Here is a 27500-nt window from a genome sequence, read left to right on the forward strand (position 1 = left end):
AGCAATGGCTAAGTTAAGTAAAATTTGGAAGTCAAATCGCCTAAAATTACATATAAAAATCAGGCTATATAGCAATTTAGTGAGATCAGTTTTCTGTATGGACACAAGTCGTGGTATGCCAATAAAACAATATCCAACAGCTTTTGTAGATTTAAGAACAAAACCCTCAGAAGAATTTTTGGAGTTGAATGGCAGGACAGGATTAGAAACGAAACTATAAGAGAAATTACTCGAGTGCCATATGTGGTTGAGATCATGGTGAGGGGTAGATGGAGATGGTTTGAGCATGCTCTTCGCGCTCTCCAAGAGAAATTGGTTCACCAAACTTTTAACTGGGCTTTACAAGGCACTAGAAGAGTTGGAAGCCCCGGCCTACATGGCTGAGGACTATGAAGCAGGAAGTAGGGGATGGTGAGTGGAGAAGTATTGATTTAAAAGATCAAGATAGAGATGGCTGGCGAATTCTAACCGAGGCCTTTGCGTCAATAGGCGTAGAAGGTGATGATGATACTAATGTTTAATCATGTCAATACTTACCGTAAATTTCAAAGGAAAGTCAAATAGTTATACTACATAATCATGCCCATATATATAAGCTCTTTTTAATTGCTACAAATAAACTAAATCCGGAGTTACGCTGCTAATTAACAGTGTAATCACCAACCAAACAATGAATACATAAGCCTACTCACAGCTAACAACAGCGTCCGGTCGTTCTGCGAAGCAGCTATGCATCCAACGAGACCCGCCATGACGACCAGGGACCCCAGAACTAAAAGCGTTGCTTCCAGTTTGACGTCCAGTGCCTCGGTCGCTTCAGCCATCTCTTCGTAGCTGGGATCGGCAGAAGTAGAGTTTCGCGGTTCGGGTTGGGCTTTGGTGCTTCCCGGGGGCTCGGCCGATGACGTCAGTAATTCCATTCTATCGATGACCCCGTCCGATGGTAATCCTCCTCCGTCTGTTTCCATCCACTGGAAAAAAAAACAAATGTGGGTGAAATTTGACATTGTTTAAGTTCTTTTTTTCTGTCGTATTCAGTTTCAGGGTATATTTCCGTATAGTCTTGTCAAGTTCCTTTTATCTAATTCTGTTTCTGGGTGTATTTGTGTATTTAAATTTGTTTTATCCTTTTTGTCATATTTAACTTCTGGGTATATTTGTATTCTCTCATACTTGAGATTACGCAAATCAGGGTTGCAAAGATTCCTGACTTTAAATATACGCAAATTCGCAAGTATTACGTAGTCTTATATATACAACACACACACACACACACACACACATATATATATATATATGTGTGTGTGTGTGTGTGTGTATATACACACACGCACATTTATACTGTATATATGCACACGCATATATATATATATATATATATGTGTGTATATATATGTATATATATATATGTGTATATATATATATTTATATATATATATATGTGTGTGTGTGTGTATACACATACATGTATGAGAGATAATATTTCCGTCCTCCGATTTCCCTTTATCAATCTAATTTATCTCCATATTTCACCACTGCACCCTCCACTTTTGACTCCTCATCCCGTTAACCTAAACCCTTCCACCAAAAAAGAACTCTCAGTTGACCCACAGATCAACACCACCTTTCATATTTCAGGGTCTGCCGGCGCCATAACTGGATTCCCTGTGCTCTTCTGAAACATTTATTTTTCTATTTTTTTTTTCAGTTTGAAATTATTTTATTAGATAACGCCTAGCTCAATCATCCAACTTCCTATCACAATCGTCTTTACAAGGTTTGGAGAAAGTAGTGAAATAATTTTCTACTTTTTAAATCTCGCATATATCGTAATTACTGGTTTTATATATATATATATATATATATATATATATATATATATATATATATATATATATATATATATATATATGTGTATATATATATATATATTATATATATATATATATATATATATATATATATGCATGTATACATAACGTAAACATCAATAGTCCAGCCAAAGTCACCTGGTATAGTACATCATGTCCTACAAACGATGTTCTCAGCTTAGTCCCGGCCTATGATTGGATTAGCGAGAGCCAATCATTTTGATCGTCGAAACTCGTCTCGGTCCATTTATTGCCAACTCCAGATTATCTATCTATCTATCTATCCTTCTGCTGCTACGCTTGATGTTTCTTTGTTTACATGTTTTTTTTTACCTTTGGGGGGAGGGCGCATTTCGCTCTATAACCTTTTGCTTAAGATGTCTTGAACATGCATTATGTTGTTTTCATTATTTTACTTTATATTATATATACTTTAAATTACCGCTAGTTCGTAATGATAAAAGCTCTATATACTTTATATTACATTAATTAGTAATGATTAAAGTTTTACATACTTTATATTACCGATAGTTAGTAATGATAAAACCTTTTATACTTTATATTACCGCTAGTAGTAATGATAAAAACTTTATATACTTTATATTACCATTAGTTAGTAATGATAAAAGTTTTAAATACTTTATATTACCGCTAGTTAGTAATGATAAAAACTTTATATACTTTATATTACCATTAGTTAGTAATGATAAAAGTTTTAAATACTTTATATTACCGCTAGTTAGTAATGATAAAAGCTTTATATACTTTATATTACCGCTAGTTAGTAATGATAAAAGCTCTATATACTTTATATTATTATTAGTTAGTTAGTAATGATAAAAGCTTTATATACTTTATATTATTATTAGTTAGTTAGTAATGATAAAAGCTTTATATACTTCATATTAACATTAGTTAGTAATGATAAAAGTTTTATATACTTTATATTACCACTAGTTAGTAATGATAAAAGCTTTATATACTTTATCACCGCTATCAGTAATGCTAAAAGCTTTATATACTTTAAATTACCGCTAGTTAGTAATGATAAAAGCTTTATATACTTTATATTACCGCTAGCTAGTAATGATAAAAGTTTTATATACTTTATATTACCACTAGTTAGTAATGATAAAAGTTTTATATACTTTATATTACGGCTAGTTAGTAATGATAAAAGCTTTATATACTTTATATCACCGCTATTAGTAATGCTAAAAACTTTATATACTTTAAATTACCGCTAGTTAGTAATGATAAAAGCTTTATATACTTTATATTACCGCTAGCTAGTAATGATAAAAGATTTTTATACTACTTTATATTACCGCTAGCTAGTAATGACGACATGTTTCTATTTTTAATATTATATACTTTATATTACCGCTAGTCAGTCATTATAACAGCTTAATAAACTTAATATTACCACTAGTAGAAACGAAAACATCTTTATATGCTTTATACTCTATATTTTATATCACCGTCGTAAATAATAATAATAATTTTGTTATTTACCTTTTCTCCTTTTGTAATATGTAAAATTTTCTTGTTGATGGTGAAAGATTTATTTGTATCCTCAGCTGCATTGTTTTTTGGTAGCCACCTCTCCCCTCTCTCTCTCTCTCTCTCTCTCTCTCTCTCTCTCTCTCTCTCTCTCTCTCTCTCTCTCTCTCTCTCTCTCTGCAAATAATGTACTGTACAATTAACTGCATGTATGTGTCCGTATGTCCAAGAAGACGTGGAAGCGCTTACCCAAGTGCGTACGTAGGAAGTGACATTGTTCACATTCACAACAAACGGGTGTCATTTATTACACCCTCTTGGTAAATTCAGGTTGTTTTCTGGTACAATCTCTCCTATATAATAAAGAGCTACGAGTCTATATATTTGTATATATATATATATATATATATATATATATATATATATATATATATATATCCCCTGTCACTTCAGCTGCATTACTAGACGTATGACTACTCTGTCTCTTATTGTCCCTCGGGTACGAGACTACGAGGGGAGAGGGTGTGGTTATACTGTTGTGAGAGGGGGTGCCCCGAAAACTACAATCGGAAACCAAAATCTCCCGAAAATTGCCGTAACTGCCGGGATAGTTAGGAAAGGAAAGGGGGTGAGAAGTGTTTAATGTGTGTGTGAAAATCTTTCTAAATATGTAGCCATCATTTTTGACGGATAGGGTACGCTAGTGATTATATAATCTCCTACAACAAATTTACGGTGCCTGGAGGGTCTTCGAAAACTTATATTTGTTTGCTCATAGCATTATTACAAATGTCACAAAGTAAATATGTGATAACTAGCATGTTAAAAGACCCTTGATATTACTAGAATAGTTAACAGAGTAGTCTGAAGTAAACGTTGTGAAAACTCAACACGGAAAAATACATGACTGATACCTATGGTGTGTTATTATTAAAATCATAACATCAGTTAGATACCTGCAGGTTATAAAATCCCGGATAATGAGGTATCATCTGGAGAAAGATTTTTGAAAATGGATAAATACAGAGAGCTCTTTCGAGAACAAGCTGGATTCTCCTTTTAAATCTCTGATTTTATTTTCTGATAATCTTTTACAGAATTATCAAGGAGGATTTGCTTCTCCGTTTCTAGACTAATAATAATAATAACAGTAATCCCCTTATATATATATATATATATATATATATATATATATATATATATATATATACCCAAATTGTATACATACACACACACACACACACACACACATATATATATATATATATATATATATATATATATGTTTATATATTTCTTCCCTGTCACGCTAATCGGCATTGCCAAAAGTATGACTACTCGGTCTCTTCCCTTTCCCCATATAGGGAGGGAGATGCAGTAATTACACCTTGGTGAGATCGTGTGTGAGTATATGTGTGTGCATATCTATGTAAATATTTAACCGATATTTTTGACGGGTCGCGTGCATTAATAGTAATAATAATGATAATAATAATAATGTCAGGATGCATTTGAAATTTACACACACACACACACACACACACACACACACACACACACATATATATATATATATATATATATATATATATATATATATATATATGTTTGCTCATAGCATTATTACAAATGTCAACAAAGTAAATATGTGATAACTAGCATGTTAAAAGACCCTTGATATCACTAGAATGTTTGAACACCATCCTCGCCATCTCTACACTTGGATGTCTCCAGACATGAAAACCCGCAACCAAATTGACTATATCATCTTGAACCAAAAATGGAAAAGTTGTGTAAAAAATGTTAATACTAGACCTGGAGCAGACTGTAATAGCGTCCACCAACTCCTGGCTGCCGAGATCAAACTTCAACTTAAGAAATTGACACAACCACCTCAACCAATTCGCTTTGACTACAAAACCCTTGATAACAATTATTCTGTTAAAATTTCAAATAGCTTTGAGGCTCTTTTACAATGTGAAGATGAAAAACCCCCAAACGAACTGCGGAACGAAGGAAAGGATATCTTTCAAAAAGTTGCAGAAGAAACCATTACCAAAAAAAAACAACAAAAGGAATCAATGGATATCGGAAGAAACCATAAAAGAAGTTGAGCTTAGAAGGCAACTCAAAGCAAAAGGGATCAATGATCCTGTTGAGGAAACAATTTACAAACAACAGAACTCCAAAATTCAACGAATGATGCGGAAAGACAAGGAAAAGTTAATACAAGAACAATGCCAAAGGATTGAAGTATATTCCATTAACAACTCTACCAAAGAAATGTACAATGGTGTGAAAAACCTCACCAAGAAATTCATACCATCTGTTGACACCATCAAAGATGAAGATGACCTAATCCTTTGTGACAGAGAGGAAGTCAAAGACAGATGGAAAGAATACTGCACAAATCTCTACAAAAGAAATGAATCCATTGTAACACCAGTCCCATACGGGCAAGTGTCTTCAGAACCAGAACTACCTCCTCTGATTGGTGAGATTCGAGAAGCTATCAAAGAACTCAAACTTGGAAAGAGTCCAGGAAACGATCAGGTCACAGCCGAAATGATAAAGAATGGAGGTGAGAACGTCGAGATATTCTACCACAGGCTCTGCAAAAAAAATCTGGATCGAAAACAAATGGCCAGACGATTGGGGGGAGTCAGTCTTTGTCCCCATCCCTAAGAAAGGTGACACCTTCAAATGCAGCAATAATAGGACAATCTCCCTCATTAGTCACAGTAGCAAAATTCTTTTGAAAATCATGGCTAAGAGAATGGCAAACAAACTGAACGAAGAAATCGCTGACGAACAAGCAGGATTCCGTCCTGGGAAAGGCACCAGAGACCAAATCATGAATCTCAAGATGATCCTTGAAAAAAAAAAAAAAAAAAAAAAAAACAGAGAACGAGGAATCGACGTATTCCTTTGTTTTATTGACTACACTAAAGCCTTTGATACAGTTGCACATGACATCTTATGGAACGACATGTACTCTATGGGTTTTCCACCTCATGTCATCTCACTTCTGAAAGCACTGTACAATCAACAGAAAGCAGCAGTGCGAACATCTTATGGCCTAACGGATTGGTTTAACATCGGACAAGGTGTCAGACAAGGATGCATTGTTTCTCCCCACCTCTTTAACATCTACTCGGAAACCATAATGAGAAATGCGCTTGAAGAATACGAAGGAGGCATAACTGTTGGAGGACAAAAGATCACTAATCTCAGATATGCCGACGATGTGGTTTTAATCGCTGGAAGTATGGAGGACCTCCAAACATTAGTATCAAAAGTAAAAGCTGAGAGTGAAAAAGTGGGACTGTACCTAAATGCTAAGAAAACAAAGGTCATGAAGTGTCAAAAAGCCCCGTCTGATCAAGAAATCCTACTAGACCAATATTTCCCAACCTTTTTTAAATGATTACCCCAAAATCTTATTTCCAACTAATCAATTACCCCCATTGAACATATAACCGGTAACATCGGATGTTTTTATGCAGCCACCTGATGAACTGTATGGATCATGTAGCCCGCTATTGTCTGCTTATAGTTAAGGATTTTAACATTGCTGTACAATGTACAGCAATGTTAAAATTATTGATTTTTTCTAGAAAATAATAATTGCAGATTTTGTGTATGAATTATGGCAATAATTACGGGAATGTGAACATCTTGATTACCCCAAAAATACGGGTCCATTACCCCACTGGGGTAATTTACCCCAGGGTTGGGAAACACTGTACTAGACGGAGTTGCCCTAGATTATGTCACTGAATTTACTTACCTTGGAGCAACTTTCATCAATAATGGAGACGACTCCCAAGAGATCAAAAGAATTGGTATTGCAAAGAATGCAACCATCGCACTAAGCAATGTGTGGAAAGACAGACAAAGAAACACAAAGAAGCGGCTTCTCAAATCACTTGTTTTCCCCATCGCATCATACGGCTCAAAATGTTGGGTTTTAAAAGCTACAGATCGGAAAAGATTAGAAAGTTTTGAACTATGGTGTTACAGAAGAGTCCTTAGGATAAGCTGGATTGAGAAAAAGACTAACGTGGAAGTTCTACAAAAGATCAATATCGAAAAAAGATTACTTGACATTTTGGATGAAAGAAAACTAACTTTTATTGGACACCAGGTTCGGAAACACAATACTCTGGAAAGAACGATACTAATTGGATCAGTCTATGGTACAAGAACAAGAGGAAGGCCTAAAACTAGATTGAGTGACAATATCATGGAGATGTGCGGGCTAACGATGGTGGAGTTGGAAAGGAAGGCTCAAGACCGGAATGAATGGAGAAGTTTAGTACAGAGGGCCACGGCCGTTCGACATCGAACACCCCGTACTTGATGGTATATATATATATATATATATATATATATATATATATATATATATATATATATATATATATATCTTCCCCGTCACGCTAATCGGCATTGCCAAATGCATGACTATTCGGTCTCTTACCGCTCCTCGTGTGTGTGTGGGGGGGGGGGGGGGTTTCGGTAATTACACTGGTGAGAATGTGTGTGTGTATCTAAATATCTAGCCGATATTTTTGACGGATCACGAACAGTAATAATAATAATAATAATAATAATAATAATAATAATATTAACAATAACAACAACAACAACAATAATAATAATAATAATAGTAATAATAATAATAATAACTTTAATAATAACAATATCAGGATGCACTTGTAAGTTAATATTACTCTCTTTTTCTTTTTGATATACAACTACAAGCGAATAAAAAGACGGGATCCCTTAGAAACCATGAAATCCTCCTTGAAAACAGAGGAGCTTTTCTCTTGCATGTTTTACGGTTCAGACGACTCATCCATCTTTCCTTCAGCTCTCTGGCAGTGGTGATTTTCTTCTTGATGCCTAGATGAAAGCAAAATCGTCTAATACTTTTAGGTCAAAAGCAATAACATCTTAATCTAAGATTTAGATCAACAACATCCAATGATCTCAGCTTGTGAATGAGAACGTAATGGCGTTCATTTCGTGTTAATTTCGAGATCAAGAGCGTGAGTAATGATGTTCGAATCTGATCGATTTCGGCAAGATCTTTATCAACGTCGTTCCGTTGTTGCTGTTTAAATCTAGATTATTATTATTATTATTATTATTATTATTATTATTATTATTATTATTATTATTATTATTCATTAACACTTCTGTAAAGTATTACAAAATAAAATTACAGATTGAAAAGGACAATTATGTTGTTCTTGAATGTGCTCTCTCTCTCTCTCTCTCTCTCTCTCTCTCTCTCTCTCTCTCTCTGTATTTATACTTTTTCTAAGACATTTTTACAGAAATATTAACGTGGATTAGCTATCCCATTATTATTATTATTATTATTATTATTATTATTATTATTATTATTATTATTATTATTATTATTATTATTATTATTAGCTAAAATACTTTTGAGAAGCAGGATGCTATGAGCCCTAATGGCTCTAACAAGGAAAAATAACCTAATAAGGAATGAAAAGGAAATGAATAATTAATATAGTTACCTTCAGATCAGTATCAACGTTAAAGTACATAAACTAGAAGCAGAGAATTATGGTTTCATTGGTTGTTTATAAAAAAATTGGATGTGGATTAAAGAAAATGCCTTAACTAGTTTGCATCCGATAAAAAACACGTCTACAGGCCAATAAGAGAAAAGCAGCATAGGCCTACCTCTTTACAGAAGGTATTTTGTAGGAGTAAGAAAACAGGGCGGTAAAAATTTGGAAAGCCAAAGTTTCATCAAAATAGATGCTCACCAGAACGTCAGTCGGGCAAGCCCAACACCCCATTGTGGCCTCTCTAGCAAACAGCTTAAACTCACGGACCCGGACTATGATCTGCAGCCATGCGAATGCTAGGTGAACACGTTATCGCTGTACTAGCCAGGAGGCTAGTAAGTTGAGAGAGAGAGAGAGAGAGAGAGAGAGAGAGAGAGAGAGAGAGAGAGAGAGAGAGAGAGAGAGAGGCTTTAAATTAAATGGAAAGAAATAAGGGAACAGGTTGCCTGGTAGGTGTTACCATTACGTAAGAAACGTTAATAATAGGGACGCAGTACAGGATATAAGTCATCTACATGAAGCAGCTTTTCTTGAACTGCAGATTTAGTTATTTAAAATAAATGACCTCAACAAGATGAGTTTAAAAAAGAATCCACACACTACATGTTAGCAGATGTAAATAAAGGGATTTAAATACCTTTAAAGAAGTGAATATAATAGCGAAACTTTATGCAACAAAGGGAATAGATGTAGGCAGTCAATCAAATAAAAGTCGATACTAAGGGAAATCAATATCAGAAAGTTGGAAAGAAAAGGAATAAGAAATTAGCAGAATAAAAAGGAGAAGAGAATCTAAAAGAAACGTACTGAATTCATGAAATAAAGTAAATGTTGCGCCATTAACATCATCATATACAAAAATGCTGTTTAAATATCTTTTAATATGTTTTATAGAGGGAGGAAGCACATAAGCAGCGATAACAGAAATAAGAAAGTTCCTGGTGAGTCTTGCTTCGCAAAAGCCAAGTTGGGAACTATAAAGATTTAAAGGCCACTCATGAATGGCAGAGGCAAGAGACAGTGACAATCCCCTAGAAAGCTGGACAAAGTCCTAGAGACTAACCATACATCTCCCCACCTAAGCTAGGACCAAGGAGGGTAAGGCAATGGCTGCTGAATTCTCAGGAGTTAAGCCTGTAATCTCCCCCAATCCTCCCATCATTAGCTCACAAGAATATTCAGGTTACAGACACTAAAGAAACTATCGAGCTTGAAGGGGACTCGAACCCCAGTCCGGCGATCGCTAGATCGGGACGTTTCCAATAGGCCACCACAACCCTAAAGAATGGAGTTAAATTAATCGTATTTAAAAAAGTGAAAGCAGGTTGAGGTTTCCAATACTGCAACTAAAACAGAACCTAAAGGAAATTAATGATATCACAAAGACATTGTTGGCCAATTTTGTTTAAGATGGGCTGAACCAACTAAAGGAAAAACAACAAATTACAAATTCAAAAATACCTTAAGAAATCTTGAAGGAATCCGATCCTGATGAAAGGAACTGCCATTTTTTTTTAAAGGTAAAAACACCTTATAACAACAGACAAAGGATTTGAGTGCAGTAAAGGATGTAATGAAATACCTAACAATTTTTTTAAGAGTTTTGTCAGAATACAAATAAAACAAGAACGTCTTCCGGTAATAGAGCTCATATACAAGAATTTTTTATTCATAATACTTTTTTTATATCAAATAAGTATGCCTACATTGAGGCCCTTTGCGTCAATAGGCGTAGGAGATGATGAAGAAGCATGAAACCTAGCAGGAGGGAATAGCTAATAAGCCAAAAATATGGGATTTAAGACTTCACAACAAAAAACGCTCTTTGTGAAAACTTTTCGAAACTACCCAAAGTTCTCCTGTAACTTTTAAAAAGAAACTTTTGGGTAAATGACGAGAATTAGGCTTAAAACTTTTCGTCGAAAAACTAGTCTAATCTACAAAAGGTAACAGGAGACACATTGTAAAACCTTTAGCGTTATTCCTTCTTATAAGAGTAACTATGGTTTAGTTTTGAACAACAAGTTGCAGGATATAGAAGCAGGACCCCCATCTCTAAAAAGTTAGTTTTGGAAAGGATATTTTTGCTACATTCAACACAAATTGTAGTATCTGAGGCATTAGTGACCCTCGTAGTTTTAACTGTAGATTGTCACAAACAACCTATTGTGAAATATTTTTCTTTCTCAGTATTTTGATATAACTTCAAGGGGTTAGCAACGCCTATGTAGTTTTGAGTGGCAAATGCAATACACGCTTTAAACATTTATAATAAAGATCAATGCTAGCTGTATAAGTAATAGAGATTAACACACGTTCAAGAGTGATAGCAATAATAAAAAAAATTGTTAATTCCATTATCATTTATAAAGAATCTATGATACAAATCATCCCCATTTGCATGAATGCTGTGTCATGAGTGTTTGTAAAAGGGGGTTCGTGAAAGAGCAAACAGTTGAATAATCTTTACTTGGCGTTCCATATCACGCTTATGAGAACATCTGCTGTGTACCCAGACGCGTCTCTGTCTTCCTCTTTTTAAATCTAGACAGAGAAAGAAATTAAACAATTGCAGTTTTGTCAAGGTTAGGAAAGCATGGAAAAGGCATGCACGTCATTATCATAATTCATAAGTGTAAAAATGAAGGCAAAATGCTAATTAGTTCGTATGCAGATCACAATCTCATCACGAGACCTTTACGGATATTGCAGTCGATAGCTTTTGCTGATAGCTATAGGTTATTATATAAGACCTCTTCCACGGGTCGCTACAATATGGTGGCACAGTTTTGAAGACTATTTTGACATGTCTGTGGCACTACACAGTTTTCTAGCTTCATAGCAAGACGTAATTTCAATATGGGACGAGATAAAAGATGGCCTTTGGAGATATCTAGATATAATTAATTCATTAAACTGTCAACTTGATCTTATATCAATTGATAACAAAATTGTATTGGATATAACATTGCTGTTGAGAGAGAGAGGAGAGAGAGAGAGAGAGAGAGAGGTAAGTAAGCAATTTTTATGACAGAGAGAGAGAGAGAGAGAGAGAGAGAGAGAGAGAGTAAGTAAGCTATCTTTATGACGTAGAGAGAGAGAGAGAGAGAGAGAGAGAGAGAGAGATGTAATTAAGCAATTATTATAAGTGAGAGAGAGAGAGAGAGAGAGAGAGAGAGAGAGAGCGTGTAATTAAGCAACTTTTATAACAAGGAAAAATGCTTTTCTCGTGAGAGTAACTTCCAGTAATCTCCAGATGAAACAGGTCATTAGGGCAAAGAAAAAATGACAAAGGGTAATCAAAAGAATTACAAAGCGGACAAGGAAACGAGGCAGGGGGTATAAAGTAAGTTTAACTATTCAGCTCAGTAAAGAAACAAAAAAAAAAAAAAGATCCATAACTACTGTCCTCGGAGACAATTAACCGTCACATTGTCATGATAAAAATATCTCCTATTATCTGGCATCTGTATGAAATGAGTTCATATTCTCCATATAAAATATACCTAAATTAATCATCATCCTGTCAGGCTCCGTCTACTGAGACTAAAATTTCGTGTCTCAAGAGATATTACACATTAATGTAAATCTACCACTTGGTTAACTTTAGATAATTTGGTCTCTCTCTCTCTCTCTCTCTCTCTCTCTCTCTCTCTCTGTAAATAAGCGTACTTCTGATTATCCTTCTCTTTCTATCCCTGTTTCAGAGTATTTTCATATGCTTCCACTCTACTTTTTTTTCCTTTTAACATTAATTCTTCTTCATTATCAACCCCACTGAACTTGCCTTTTATGTTCAACTAGATTGGGCACTCGGTAGAGCGTATACCTCCGCCACCGCCACTTTTTGTCACCAAGAAAACTGATGTTGTTGCCAGTATTTGATCCCAAAACACATCTGTCATCTAGATTTGTCCATCACAGCCTAAAACCTATATTTTTTTTTACGCAGTTTCACACTGATTTCCTTATTTTACAATTTCTGTAAGAACTCCCTGACCTTTTTTATGCCTGTCCCCCGTCAATATAATGACAACTGGTCGTGACAAAAGAATAGTTCTTTTTGGCATCAGCATGGCATTTGGGCGTTACATAGAACACACAAGATTTTGAGTTTTTTATCTTTTATTGAAAAACCATTACATTGTGTTATTATAAAAACACTAATTAATCAAAAATAAACCTCACTTATTTGAATTATGCACATTTTGGCACTAGTTTTATATGGCCAAACATCCCACCAAATTTCATGAGATTAGGTCAAAAAGTTTTTGAGTTATGAGAATCACAAACAAACAAATAAATACACGTCCATCAAAACATAAGCTTCGCAATGAAGTTGGCGATGGTAAAAAAAAAAAAAAAAAAAAAAAATCATAACACGACATATAACATTTAATATACGGATGACATATTGCTAATATAATTAGTGGCAAAATTTCCTAGTATGGTGGCATTTACAAACACTAATAATAATATTAATACAGTAATTGCAGGGTCGGCCGCTAGAGTGAACTTTCTCCATCTATATCTATTACTTGCATCTTCTTTCCCCGGTCGCCCCCCCCCTCTTTCCCCAGCGCCCCCCCCCCCCCCCATATCCCTCCCGTACTGTCTTCTAAATTAATGTTATTAGAATTTTACAAATCCCTGAAAGACGTAACAAAACACACACGCATTTCCAATATGATAAATACTCCATAAAATAATATTCACTCTCAAAAAAAAAGTAAATAAAGAATACCGGAAAAATCTTTCAACCGATATAGATGAAGCGAAGTGAATAATCAAAACCCCATTGAAATTGAAAACCATTAGGCAGAAAATCAAAATGAGGGTTAAAGCTATTTTCTTATTCGGAGGAAAATAGATATAACATTAACAACAGCAATAGTATTATTATTATTAATAATAATAATAATAATAATAATAATAATAGTAGTAGTAGTAGTAGTAGTAGTAGTAGTAGTAGTAGTAGTAGTAGTAGTAGTAGTAATAATAATAACAATAATAATAATAATAATAATAAAATCCATAAACCAAAATGATGAGAGAGGAAACTTAAGACAACCTTTCCAGCATACAGAATTTCCAGTTACCATATGTAAATGCGAAAGGAAGCCTTTCAAAATCAGAAAACGTTCCTGACACAGAGAGAGAGAGAGAGAGAGAGAGAGAGAGAGAGAGAGAATGTTATATGTAGGCCTGAAATGTTATTGCAAAATATTCAAACCTATTCTTAGTAATGGAATTTCAAAGTAATAACTTCGTAAATTCCCTTGAAAAAAAAATGAAAAAAAATTAAAAAAATGTTGGAATTATATCCACAGTTCCAACTATGCATCTAGATTAGATCCGAATTCTTTCTAAAGGATAAAGGATTTTTCATTTGCATTCCCGTACGCTTTTAGTCAGATGAAAGGGTTTCGAAGCGATTTGATGAGTTGGTGTCCTTCTTTAGAAGTTATAATTGCAGTCCAAAAGGATTAAATTACTCTAAAGTTTTATTTGGAAATTCTAAGAATGCCTACAGATTTCAAATAATCCACCTGGAATGCGAGAAGGAGGTAGATTTCTGTGTGAAGATATAATGCGCAAGTTTATATTAATTCAATGATTACTAATATCGTATATTAGGGCCTTAATAACAATAACCCTGTACACACATGATATATATATACATACATACATACATACATACATACATACATACATACAATACGTTATCCGCTCATTCCTCATATTATAAAGGTATGGATGGTGTGAGAGCTAAGATGTTAAAGGAACGGGGTGTGACTGTACTTGAATGGTTGGTGAGATTGTTTAATATGTGTTTTGTGTTGTCAATGGTACCAGTAGATTGGGTTTGTGCATGTATTGTACCACTATATAAGGGTAATGGAGATGTGCATGAGTGTTGTAATTCAAGGGGTATTAGTTTGTTGAGTGTAGCAGGAAAAGTGTATGGTAGAGTACTGATTAATAGGATTAAGGATAAAACAGAGAATGCAATCTTAGAAGTACAGTGTGGTTTTAGAAGAGGTAGGGGTTGTATGAATCAAATTTTTACAGATAGGCATATATGCGAGAAAAATTTAGCAAAAGGTGTATGTTGCGTTTATGGATCTGGAGAAAGCGTATGATAGAGTTGATAGGGAAGCAACGTGGAATGTGATGAGGTTATATGGAGTTGGTGGAGGGTTGTTGCAAGCAGTGAAAAGTTTCTGCAAAGGTAGTAAAGCATGTGTTAGGATAGGAAATGAAGTGAGCGATTGGTTTCCGGTGAGAGTGGGGCTGAGACAGGGATGTGTGATGTCGCCATGGTTGTTTAACTTGTATGTTGATGGAGTGGTGAGAGAGGTGAATGATCGAGTGCTTGGACGAGGATTGAAACTGGTAGACGAGAATGACCATGAATGGGAGGTAAATCAGTTGTTGTTTGCTGATGATACTGTACTGGTTGCAGACACGGAAGAGCAGCTTGGCCGATTAGTGACAGAATTTGGAAGGGTGTGTGAGGGAAGGAAGTTGAGAGTTATTGTCGGTATGAGATGTACGAGAAGGGAAGGTGGTGCAAGGTTGAATGTCATGTTGAATGGAGAGTTACTTGGGGAGGTGGATCAATTTAAGTACTTGGGTCTGTTGCTGCAGCAAACGGTGGAGTGGAAGCAGATGTACGTCAGAGAGTGAATGAAGGTTGCAAAGTGTTGGGGGAAGTTAAGGGAGTAGTAAAAAATAGAGGGTTGGGCATGAATGTAAAGAGAGTTCTGTACGAGAAAGTGATTGTACCAAATGTGATGTGTGGATCGGAGTTGTGGGGAATGAAAGTGAGGGAGAGACAGAAATTGAATGTGTTTGAGATGAAATGTCTAAGGAGTATGGCTGGTGTATCTAGAGTAGATGGGGTTAGGAATGAAGTGGTGAGGGTGAGAACGGGTGTAAGAAATGAGTTAGAGACTAGAGTGGATATGAATGTGTTGAGGTGGTTTGGCCATGTTAAGAGAATGGAAAATGGCTGTCTGCTAAAGAAAGTGATGAATGCAAGAGTTGATGGGAGAAGTACAAGAGGAAGGCCAAGGTTTGGGTGGATGGATGGAGTGAAAAAAAGCTCTGGGTGATAGGAGGATAGATGTGAGAGAGGCAAGAGAGTGCGCTAGAAATAGGAATGAATGTCGAGCGATTGTGACGCAGTTCCGGTAGGCCCTGCTGCTTCCTCCGGTGCCTTAGATGACCGCAGAGGTAGTATCAGTAGGGGATTCAGCGTTATGATGCTTCACTCTGTGGTGGATAACGGGGGAGGGTGGGCTGTGGCACCCTAGTAGTACCAGCTGAACTCGGTTGAAGCTCTTGTCAGGCTGGGAGGAACGTAGACAGGAGAGGTCCCCTTTTTATCATTTGTTTGATGTCGGCTACCGCCCAAAATTGGGGGAAGTGCCTTGGTATATGGATGGACAAAGGTTACAGAAATAAAACTTCTTGTCTCTTCATTTCATCTTTGAGCATAGCAACCTCAAATTTCCCCTAGCTACACTCAATTCAGTCTTATAATTTCAATAAAACAGAGGTAACTAAAAACGAAACAGAAAAAATTTGTAATGTGATATATCAACAAATATTCAATTGGGTTACTGTAACGGTTACATAAGGATCTTTGTTCACATTTGATATTTTGACTTCTAAGTTATGCTATTAGTAAATACGGTTTGATACAAGTAAAAAAAAAAAAAAAAATAGAAGGCCTACTAATGGATATTTTTGACGAGGAATCTCCCTTATATAATAAAGAGCAAGTGTCTGGCTATGTATACAAATATAATTTATATTTCTTTCCGGTCACGCAAAATGGCTCTGCCAGACATACAACTTCCCATCCCTCGGGTAGGGAGGGGTTAGAAGGGTTGAATCAGAGTGTGTGTGGGCATAGCTATCTAAATATTTATCCGTCCTTTTTAACAGGTCGGGTACACTAGTTATACCATAAATAGCCATTCAGCGTCCGAGGCAGTAAGTTTTCTTGGACTGACGAGCTTATCTATTATTGTTTTCCCTGTACTTGCTTTTGGTTCATATACTTGTCGACCGAAAATCAACCATCTTTTACCTTCCAAACTCTCTCTCTCTCTCTCTCTCTCTCTCTCTCTCTCTCTCTCTCTCGGGGACAAGGGCGACTATATGACAACCTTGATCAAAGAATTCCTGTGATGAGCGTTTGGAGTCAACGTTCTATTCATTGAGGGGAAAAAAGGACCATATTCTCTACGGATAAAGACTCCTTTGAAAGGGAACGACAGAAGAAGTCCAAAGGAGCAAGACATAGGCCTTTGAGAAATGGCGTGGAAATTAATCACGCTACACACACACATACACACACACACATATATATATATACATATATATATATATATATATATATATTAATAATAAATATACCGCATATATATTTGTGTACACGACCCGTCAAAAATGAAGGCTAAATATTTAGATATACACATATAGGCACATCCACTCCCATCTCACCAGGGTATGACTACTGTCCCTCCCCCTACCAAAGGGAGGAGGAGAGCTTTACGTAACCGAATATGTATATATATATATATATATATATATACTTGCTCTTTATTATATGGGGGCAATATAAAATATAAATTTTAAAGTAATTTGTAACCATAAAACACGAGCCCTTTAATAAGAGTATAATATCGACAAAACAATCGTTGGGTATCAGGGAAAGGTCGTGAAGAAGAATCATAAAGGTGATAAATTAGGAGCAAAAGAGACAAGGGTTCAAGATAACAAAAAGGTGAAGACATGATGTTAGTAATGATTATGATGATAAATAAGGAAGGGTGGCAAAGAAGATTAAAATATAATGTCGATGATGATTAAAATTTAAAGAATAAAAAAAAAACTTTGATTTGTACACAAACCATGAAAATTACATTACAAACAATGAAAGGAGAACAGGAATGGGTTAGAAGGAAAGCAGTGCACTAATTGCGAATGATAATTATAAAAGTCCAGATAAGTATTATCATCAAATGTTGAATATGTAAAATGAAAAGCAAGTATATATTTATCTATTCGTTATTTTAAGCGAAACAATTAAACAGCAAAAAAAAAAAAAAAAAAAAAAAAAAAAAAAGACAAATAAGTCATTGAAACATTTATATATTTCAAAATCTAATTGTTAATGATTTCTAAACAACCCTCAGCTAAGAGGAATAGAAGCAGGATAAATCAAAATTGTCAAATGGAATTTGTTCTAATTTTTTGTGGACGATAAAGAGAAGTAAAAAGGATTGAAAGTATACATGACCATAAAGTTGAGAGAGAGAGAGAGAGAGAGAGAGAGAGAGAGAGAGAGAGAGAGAGAGGTGTTTTAAGGTCCGGTGACCGCTAAGATATTCCAAGGTTAATGTCTGTTGCGTAGAATATTTTAATAATACCACTTATTTCAATCACAAACTAACCACCAGTCCAGGTAGCAAGTTTCACCCATCAAAAAACTCTAATAAATTAATTAATAGCAAAAGAAGAAACAATAACCATCTAACTATTGCGAAAGTAGAAATAATAACTTTTATCTAATGCAGAGGTGAAAAATTAAGACTAATCTATTGCGAAAGGGGAAAAGTAACATTGTTAGCTAGTAGTAAAAGGGAAAACGAACCCTATTATTTATCGCGAAAGGGAAAAATGAACAGTTTTATCTCTTGCAAAAGGGAAAAATCAATACTTACATATTGCAAAAAGAAAAATAATAAGCACTTATCTATTGCTGAAGGGAAAAATTAACACTTTTATCTATTGCGAAAGGGAAAATGTATTCTATCTATTGCAAAAGAGAAAATGAACACTTATCCAATGCGAAATGGAAAATGAATACATTTATCTTTTAAAAAAGAGAAAATGAAAAATTTTATCCATTGCAAAATGGAAATTGAGCACTTTTATCTACCAGAAAAGAAGAAAATTAAAATTTTTATCTATTGTAAAAGGGAAAATTAACACTTTTATCTATTGCAAAAGGGTAAATTAACACTTTATCCATTACAAAAGAGAAAATGAAGAATTTTATCCATTGCAAAATGGAAATTGAGCACTTTTATTCATCGCAAAAAGGAAAAGGAACACTTTTACCTATTGCGAAAGGGAAAATGAACACTTTTGTCCATTACGGAAGGGAAAATGAACACATTTATCTATTGCAAAAGGGAAAATGAACACATTTATCCATTACAAAAGGGAAATGGACACTTTTATCCATAGAAAAAGGGAAAATTGACACTTTTATCTATTGGAAAATGGAAAAATTAACACTTTATCTATTGCAAAACAGAAAATGAACACTTTTATCTTTTGCAAAAAGGAAAATTATAACTTTATCCATTACAATAGGGAAATTAACACTTTTATCCATTGCAAAAGGAAAATTAAAACTTTTACCCATTGCCAAAAGGAAAATGAACAATTTTAACTATTGCGAAACGGAAAATGTACATTCTAACCTACTGCGAAAGGGAAAATGAACACCTTTTCTTATTGCAAAGAGGAAAATGAACAGTTATCCATTGCAATAGGTAAAATGAACACATTTATCTATCATAAGAAGGAAATGGACACTTTAATCTATAGAAAATGGGAAAATTGACATTTTTATCTATTGGAAAAGGGAAATGAACACTTTTTATCTATTGCAAGAGGGAAAATTAACCCTTTTATCTATTGCAATAGGGAAAATTAACACTTTATCCATTACCAAAGGGAAATTGAGCACTTTTATCCATTCTGAAAAGGAAAATGAACACTTTAAACTATTGTGAAAGGGAAAATGAAAAGTTACCTATGGTGAAAGGGAAAAGGAACACTTTTATCTATGATGAAAGGGATAATTAACACTTTTGTCTATTGCAATAGGGAAAAGGAATACTTTTATCTATTGCACAGGGAAAATTAACACTTATCTACTACAAAGGAGAAAATTAGCACTTTTGTCCATTGCCAAAGGGAAACTGAATACTTTATTCCATGGCAAATGGGAAATGAACACTTTAGTCCATTGCAAAAGGGAAACTGAACACCTTTATCCATTGCTAAAGCGTATGTGAACAATTTTATTTATTGCAAAAGGGAAAATGAACCCTTTCATCTGTTGCAAAAGGAAAAACAAATACTTTTATCTATTGAAAAAAAGTAAATGAACACTTTTATCTATTGTGAAAGGGAAAATTAACACTTTTATCCATTCAGAAATGAAAAATTAAGACTTATTTATTGCAAAAGGGAAAAATAACACTTTCATCCATTGTGATAGGGAAGATGAACATTTTTATTTACTACGAAAGAGAAAATTAACTTTTATCCATTGTGAAAGGGAAAATTAACACTTTTATCTATTGTGAAAGGGAAAATGAACAATCTAACCTATTTTGAAAGGGAAAATGAACACATATTTATTGGAAAAGGAAAGATAACTACTTAAATCTATTGTAAAGAGGAAAATGAACACTTATATCTGTTGCCAATGGGAAAATGAACACTTTTACAGCTTGTGGAAGGGAAAATGAAGATTTATCTATTGCGAAATGAAAAAGGAACACCTTTTCCTATTGCAAAAAGGATAATGAACACTGATCCATTGCAAAAGGGAAAATGAACACGTATCCATTGCAAAAGGGAAAATTAACATTTTTACCTATTGCAAAGGGAAAAATTAACACTTTCCCCTATTGTGAAACGGAAAATTAACACTTATCAATTGCAAAACGGAAAATAAACATTTAACTATTGCAAACGGAAAAATGAAACATTTTACTTATTGCAAAAGGGAAAATGAAAATGTTCATCTATTGCGAAAGGCAACAAATAATACATATTGCAGAAAGGAAAAATTGGTACTTTTATCTATTACCGAAAAGAAAAATTAGCACTTATCAAATGGGAAGGGGAAAATGAACACCTTTATCTATTGCAAAAGGAAAAATAAACAATTTTATCTGTAGCCAAAAGGGAAAAAAAAGGATACTTTTTTATTGCGGAGAAAAAAAATTAGCAATTTTAACTCTTGCAAACAGGAAAATGAACACTTTATATCTATTGTAAAAGGGAAAATTAACACTCATTTATTGCGAAAGGGAAAAAATAACACTTTTATCTATAGCAGAGGGGAAAATTAACATTTTCTATTGCGGATGGGAAAATGAACACTTATCTATTGCTGCCGGACAAAATTAACCCTTTCATTTATTACTAAAGAAATAGTTCGACAAATACTGGCGTAAGTTAGAGAAAAAAAATGTAGGTGGAGTGCCCAGAAAAGATGTCTTAAAGATCCCTTAGTAATTCCTTCAGTCACTTGGTGAGGTCCACTGGCACCACTTACTCCCAAAGAAGGAAGAAACACTTTTAGCGACTTGCAAAAAGGGGCAATAAATCTGGTAAGAATGGAGACAGAATTTTTTTACCAACTGGCAAAGTTAAAGTTTTTACCTACTGGGAAAGTGAGTGTTTTTGTATCATCCGGCGAAAGTGTTAACTTTAAAACTTTTAAAACTACCTGCAAAATTGGAAGCTGGATCCTTTTAAAAAGAGAAATTGATAAACGGAACCATTTCAAGGAGCGAAAGTGGCAACTGATCAAAATCCCTTACTTAAAATGTCAACCTCAAGATTGAGAAAAATTGGTAGTTTCAGCAGGATTAAATTACCAAATGTTCATAGTTGGACAATATATCATGGCTCTCAGGTGGTGTGAGATGCAAGAAATCAAAAGGGGAAAAGGGATTGACTCTCATCTTCCCTCCTCTCATCATAATCTTCTCTGGTCACGGCATAGATAGGGCCTGTGGGCTGGCTCTCCCATAGGAGCTAAAAGATCTTTAGATCTCCATAGATGTTTTATGTCATGATAAGTTTGTATAAAAAAGAAGTGTAAATGTTTGATCGTGTATGTATGTATATATATATATATATATATGTGCGTGTGGTGTGTGTGTATTTATACATCCACACACACACACACACACACACACATATATATATATATATATATATGTGTGTGTGATGTGGGTATATATATATATATATATATATCATATATATATGTGCGTGTGGTGTGTGTGTATTTACACACACACACACACACACACACGCACACACACACACACACACATATATATATATATATATACTTCGCAGCTGATTCGAATACGCAACCTGATGTTTTTAACTCGTCATTTACCCCAAAAGTACAGAGATTTTAACCCCTATACTAATCTCTTTAGGAAACCCTAGATTTAGCAAGTGAACATGACTGTGGAACAGAACATGAATGCAAAGAACGCTTTTTTGGAAGACTAGGATACCAATTTATAATTTTTATTCAAAATTATTTCATTTCTCTTTCTTAGAAAAACAATATCGTAAAATTCCTTCAATATACTTCTTTTTTTTTTTTTTTTTTTTTTTTTTTTTACAGCAGCATCTATACCAATGAATATTGCTGCCTACCAATATGTAGCTTCATTATATTGTCGATTATTCAAATACAACATAAATATAAGATATTACACATTTGGGAACACGTCAGAGAGGACCCTTGTTATCTAGACGAATATGGATGTGGGCTCGCATACTATAGATCCACTAAAATTTCAAGAGATTATATGAAAAGTTTGACAGGATGAAAATTAAAAGTAAAACTATCACCAGAAAGAAAAATTATTGAAAGTAATGAGAGTTGTGGTGGCCTGTTGGTAACGTTCTTGCCTGGTGATCGCCAGACTGGGGTTTGAGTCCCGCTCAAATTCATTAGTTCCTTTAGTGTTAGCAACCTCATTATCCTTGCGAGATAAGGATGGGGGTTTGAGGGAGCCTGCAGGTCTACCTGGGTTTTTATCGACCCTAAGGTAGGTTCAAATATTGGCCCCAGGTAAAGCATTTATGATAATAATTTCTCCTCGAGTCTTTATTGAAGAAACCAAGAGAATTCGATATTAAAACTATTTATAGCTCAATATTTGTATGTATAAAAGTCCCGCACACCCGCACATGCACGAACACAATAACTAATGCAATCACACACATACAGTGTATATATACATACATATATATATATATATATATATATGTATATATATATATATATATATATATGTGTGTGTGTGTGTGTGTGTGTGTGTGTGTGTATAACGAGAGAGAGAGAGAGAGAGAGAGAGAGAGAGAGAGAGAGTTGACTGTGTCATAAGCACCCGGTTATCAATTTGACATAGCAATAGTTAAATGTTACTTGCAACTTAATGGGAGAAGGGTAAAAAGTTCTTAATTTCGAATTTTCCAAAAAATATTTCTATCTCTCGTACTTGGCTTCTCAAATCCAATAATCAACGCAAACCCCGAGAGTGGTTAGTACATCTGAAGACAAAGCTTACGAAAATTAAAAATGAAACAGACAATAAAATGAGAATTTGACCGCAAGCCTCTTTAACGCTGTAAAGGGACTCGCATGACTGTAAGACATAGACATTATCACATTCTCTTTGCTGCAACATTTCATTTAGAAATGTGCCAAGGTGGCCAATAATGCGATTTGCTACGACGACGATTGTGAAGAAAATGAACATTACAAAATTCTCTAGTTGCTGCTGTAACGTTATACTCATTATAGTGACACACTTTTTTTCGTTACAGCGTGACCATTTCTTGTCTTTGAGTTTCCCTACTGCGTCACACTTTTGCATTTCTTTCCTTTTTCAATTTATTCCAAATTTCCTAATATCGTGACACATCTGGATTTCTTTTAAGTATCCAAAAAGCGTCAAACATTTTAATTTATTAAGATAAGTCGAAATGATAAGACTTCTTTTCATAATACAGGGGCGGGGACAAAAAGTACGCATAATACCAAAGTACAGTTTTGACGTTCGTTTCTCAAGTCTTTACAAAAGCCATTGTTACGAGAAAATTTGGAAACGGGGACTTCGTTTGCCGACAATGGCTGGCCAGTAACTGAAAGGAAAATTAAATTTAATAAAGGCTTAGAGCAGTCTATGAGAAAATTAGTTGATTTGTTCAACTTCAAAGGGCACGTTATTAAGAGGTATCCACGTGTAGGAAGCAAATAAAAGTCACCTTTAAGAGTCAATATAATAAAAGATGGAAAGTGAAGTCATATTACGAGTAAATATAAAAAGGGAGAAACGTCGTCTTCAGTTAATATCGAAAAAAAAAATAAAAAAAAAATGAAAGGTTAAATCATTTGAGTCGAGATAATAAAACGATAATAAGAGTGTTCTTATGGGTCAATATAATAAAGATAAGTATTAAATCACATCTTATAATGAAGAAGAATATAAAAGTTATTTTACGACTCAATACAATAAAGAAGTATCGAAAAAGTCTATAAAGTTCATTTCAGCCAAAAAGAAAAAAAAAAAAGTCATCTAGTACGAATATTACGAAAATCTGTATCAAGAAAAATCATTGGGAATCAAGATGGTGGAAACCATTCCAGGAAATACTTCTGTCAACACCTTTCTTAAGAGTCTCATCTTTCGGAGGGAAGGGAAGGTGAAGGGGGTAGGAGTGGGCACATAAAGGGGAGGGGAAGAAGAGTGAGAGGGAGGGCATAAAAGGGAGGGAAAGGAGAGGGATAGGATGGGAGGGGAAGGGGGGGGGAAGATGAAAGAATCGGTGTCTGATTTTCCTTTCAAGTCTCTCAAGTCATTGAAATTTCGTTCTTTATGACACGTACATATACAAGCACAAACACACACTGACGATTTTGATATATGCACGGTGAAATAAATACATTCATTTCAAGAGAGAGAGAGAGAGAGAGAGAGAGAGAGGAGAGAGAGAGAGAGAGAGAGAGAGAGAGAGAGAACAGCAGGAATTTGGTGTCTGAAAAGTCTTTCTTTATTACATTTCCCATTAAAAGTAGTATTTTTATGAAAATATAAATATGACAGCAATATAAATAAAAAACAATAAAAGAAAATATGAAGTCAAAATTTCTGTCAGTTCTCCACTACACAGTCGCCAAACTAGACGCATTTCAATTAGTGCGAGAGTGTTCTCCTTCGATTCTTTCCCCATCTCGGTTCTCTTTGGATTGAAAAAAAGTAAAAAAAAACAAAAGTTAGAAAAAGCCCAAAGAGTCTACAAAAAAAAAGTAAAAAAAAGTAAAAAACAAACGTCTTCACAATTGTAAAAGAGAAAAAAAAAAACGATGAGTAAATGAAGACATCTCCAAAAGGAGAACAATCTTCGTCTAGTTATTTCAATGGGACTCTCGACATTTATAAAACTCGCAGAGATTGAAGCGAGGCTTTATTGTAAACCCCTTACAAAGGTTTAAAGGCTGCTCATGAATGACAGAGGCAAAGGATAGTGACAATGCCTAGCAGGACAATGCCCTAAAGATTGATCCTATATTCGTATGATCAACCCCCAAGTCCCCCTCTCCACCAAAGCTAAGACAAATGGAAGGCCAGGCAATGGCTGCTGTTTACTCAGTAGGTAGGTCTATAGGCTCCCCCCAAAACCGCCATCCCCTAGTTCACACCGGATGTTGAGGTTAAAGGACTCTTCATGAAACTATCGAGCTTGAGCGGGGACTCGAATCCAGTCCCCACGTTCCCTAGGCAGGGACATTTCCAATAGGCCACCACAACTCATGAATACAAAACCTTTGACTTTACCTCACGGACAACCAGACAGGCAGGGTTGAAAAAAGACTCATGATTTTTTCTAAAAGAAATTAAAAATTAATTTGTTTGATTTAAATCACTTTTTCTTATTTAAATCAATTTTCCTGATTTAAATTAATCTTCTTTTTTTTCAATACCTATTGCTGCTGCTGATTATTTGTTTCAGTCTTATGAGGGTATTTTCTGGTATTGAACTTGATCTATGTTAAATGAAACCATATTTTGATATACATTACTCAGGATGACTTTTTCTCTTGAAAACCAAAATTCAGACTAATGATTTAATCGGAGCGGACAAGTTATAAGACTAATGATTTGATCGGAGCGGACAAGTTATAATTTTAGTAACTACGACATAAATACACACACACACACACACACACACACACACACACACACACACACACACACAAACACCTGTAATCAAAAATACAAACATGCAGCAGTTAAATTTCAACATACTGTACACAGTAAGAAATAAAACTAAAAGGATATTGAGGACTTCTCCATGTGCGTAATATACTATCAACCAAATTTTTAATTCCTATTAACGCTGTTAAACAAATCAAGACCTTCAAAATGTGTATAATTGCAAACAACAACTTCAATTCTTAAGATTCCATGTCAGGATGCCAGAGAACTTCAAATAATTCATTCTTAAAAACACCCAAGTTTACCGGAAATGTTATAGCTATTAACTAGGATTTTGTTCATTTGTTAAAGTAATTATACTAGTAACTAGTTTTGGAAGTTTTCTTTTTTCCAAGGTAATTTCTGACATTATATTTAATTTTGATTTAAATCATGATTTTTTTTTACTCTGATTTAAATCGATTTAAATAACTTGATTTAAATCAACACAATCCTGCCTGAGACAGGTCAATTACTTGATGCTTTAGTTTGTAAACAAGGGCAATAAACGAAAACTTCCCTATCGTTTAGCAACGTGTGATAAAATCACAGAGGGGAAGGATGCTGGCAGATGGAATCTTCGTGATTCTCACTATTTTAAAGATTTGGGTATCTTCATTTTTTGAGAGGAAGGAATGTAGTAATGTATATAAACTCCTTCAGGCATTAAAGGACCTTTTAGTACCTTTCACGTTCGCGAGATTAATTCTTTTTTTTTTTTTTTTTTTTTTTTTTTTTTTATCAAAGCAAACTGACTAAAGAAGATGTTCACAATATAAGCCACCATATTTCCAGCTGTAAATAACAAAATATTTATAAACAATCTCTAATAAAAAACCAAGTTTTTTTTCTATATCCTTTAAACAATTTTACATTTTAAACTTCCTGTAATGAAAACAGTAGTTTTATCATTAAGATCCCTCAACTTTTGACGTAAAAGGTTCTCACAAGAATAGGGCGAACATAATGGGGTGCCGAGGTTGTAGATCTAGGAATTTTGAAGGGATGTTTCTTCCTCTTCTTCCTATTATTATTACTACTACTACTACTACTACTAGTAGTAGTAGTAGTAGTATAGTAGCATTAGTTATTTTTTCCTAAGATTTCATTTTGTGATACCATAAAACTTCTTTTCATTGGTATAATTTTAAATAATGAATGACAGATATCCTCGAATGCATGTCTATCCTTAATCCATCAAATATACACCCTTTTCTATGGAAATAAATAAAGGAGATGACTTTCTTTACACCTTTTCTATGAAGAGAAATAAACATGAGTTTCTTTACACTTTCTTCGATGAAAAGAAATAAAGGAGATGACTTTCTTTACACCTTTTCTATGAAGAGAAATAAACATGAGTTTCTTTACACTTTCTTCGATGAAAAGAAATAAAG

The 27500-nt window shown here is 34.4% G+C and overlaps 1 protein-coding gene across 1 annotated transcript in view; it reads right to left on the reverse strand.

Moving 5' to 3' along the window:
- Positions 1–27500, reverse strand: part of LOC137657047 (CD151 antigen-like) — a 134076-nt gene that overhangs the window by 44067 nt on the left and 62509 nt on the right. The window contains exon 4 of the mRNA XM_068391408.1: positions 693–971. Within this exon, the coding sequence (XP_068247509.1) occupies positions 693–971 (279 nt within the window). The remainder of the gene's footprint in view (positions 1–692; positions 972–27500) is intronic.

This window comes from Palaemon carinicauda, chromosome 18 (assembly GCF_036898095.1).
Source record: "Palaemon carinicauda isolate YSFRI2023 chromosome 18, ASM3689809v2, whole genome shotgun sequence".
Lineage (NCBI taxonomy): Eukaryota > Metazoa > Arthropoda > Malacostraca > Decapoda > Palaemonidae > Palaemon > Palaemon carinicauda.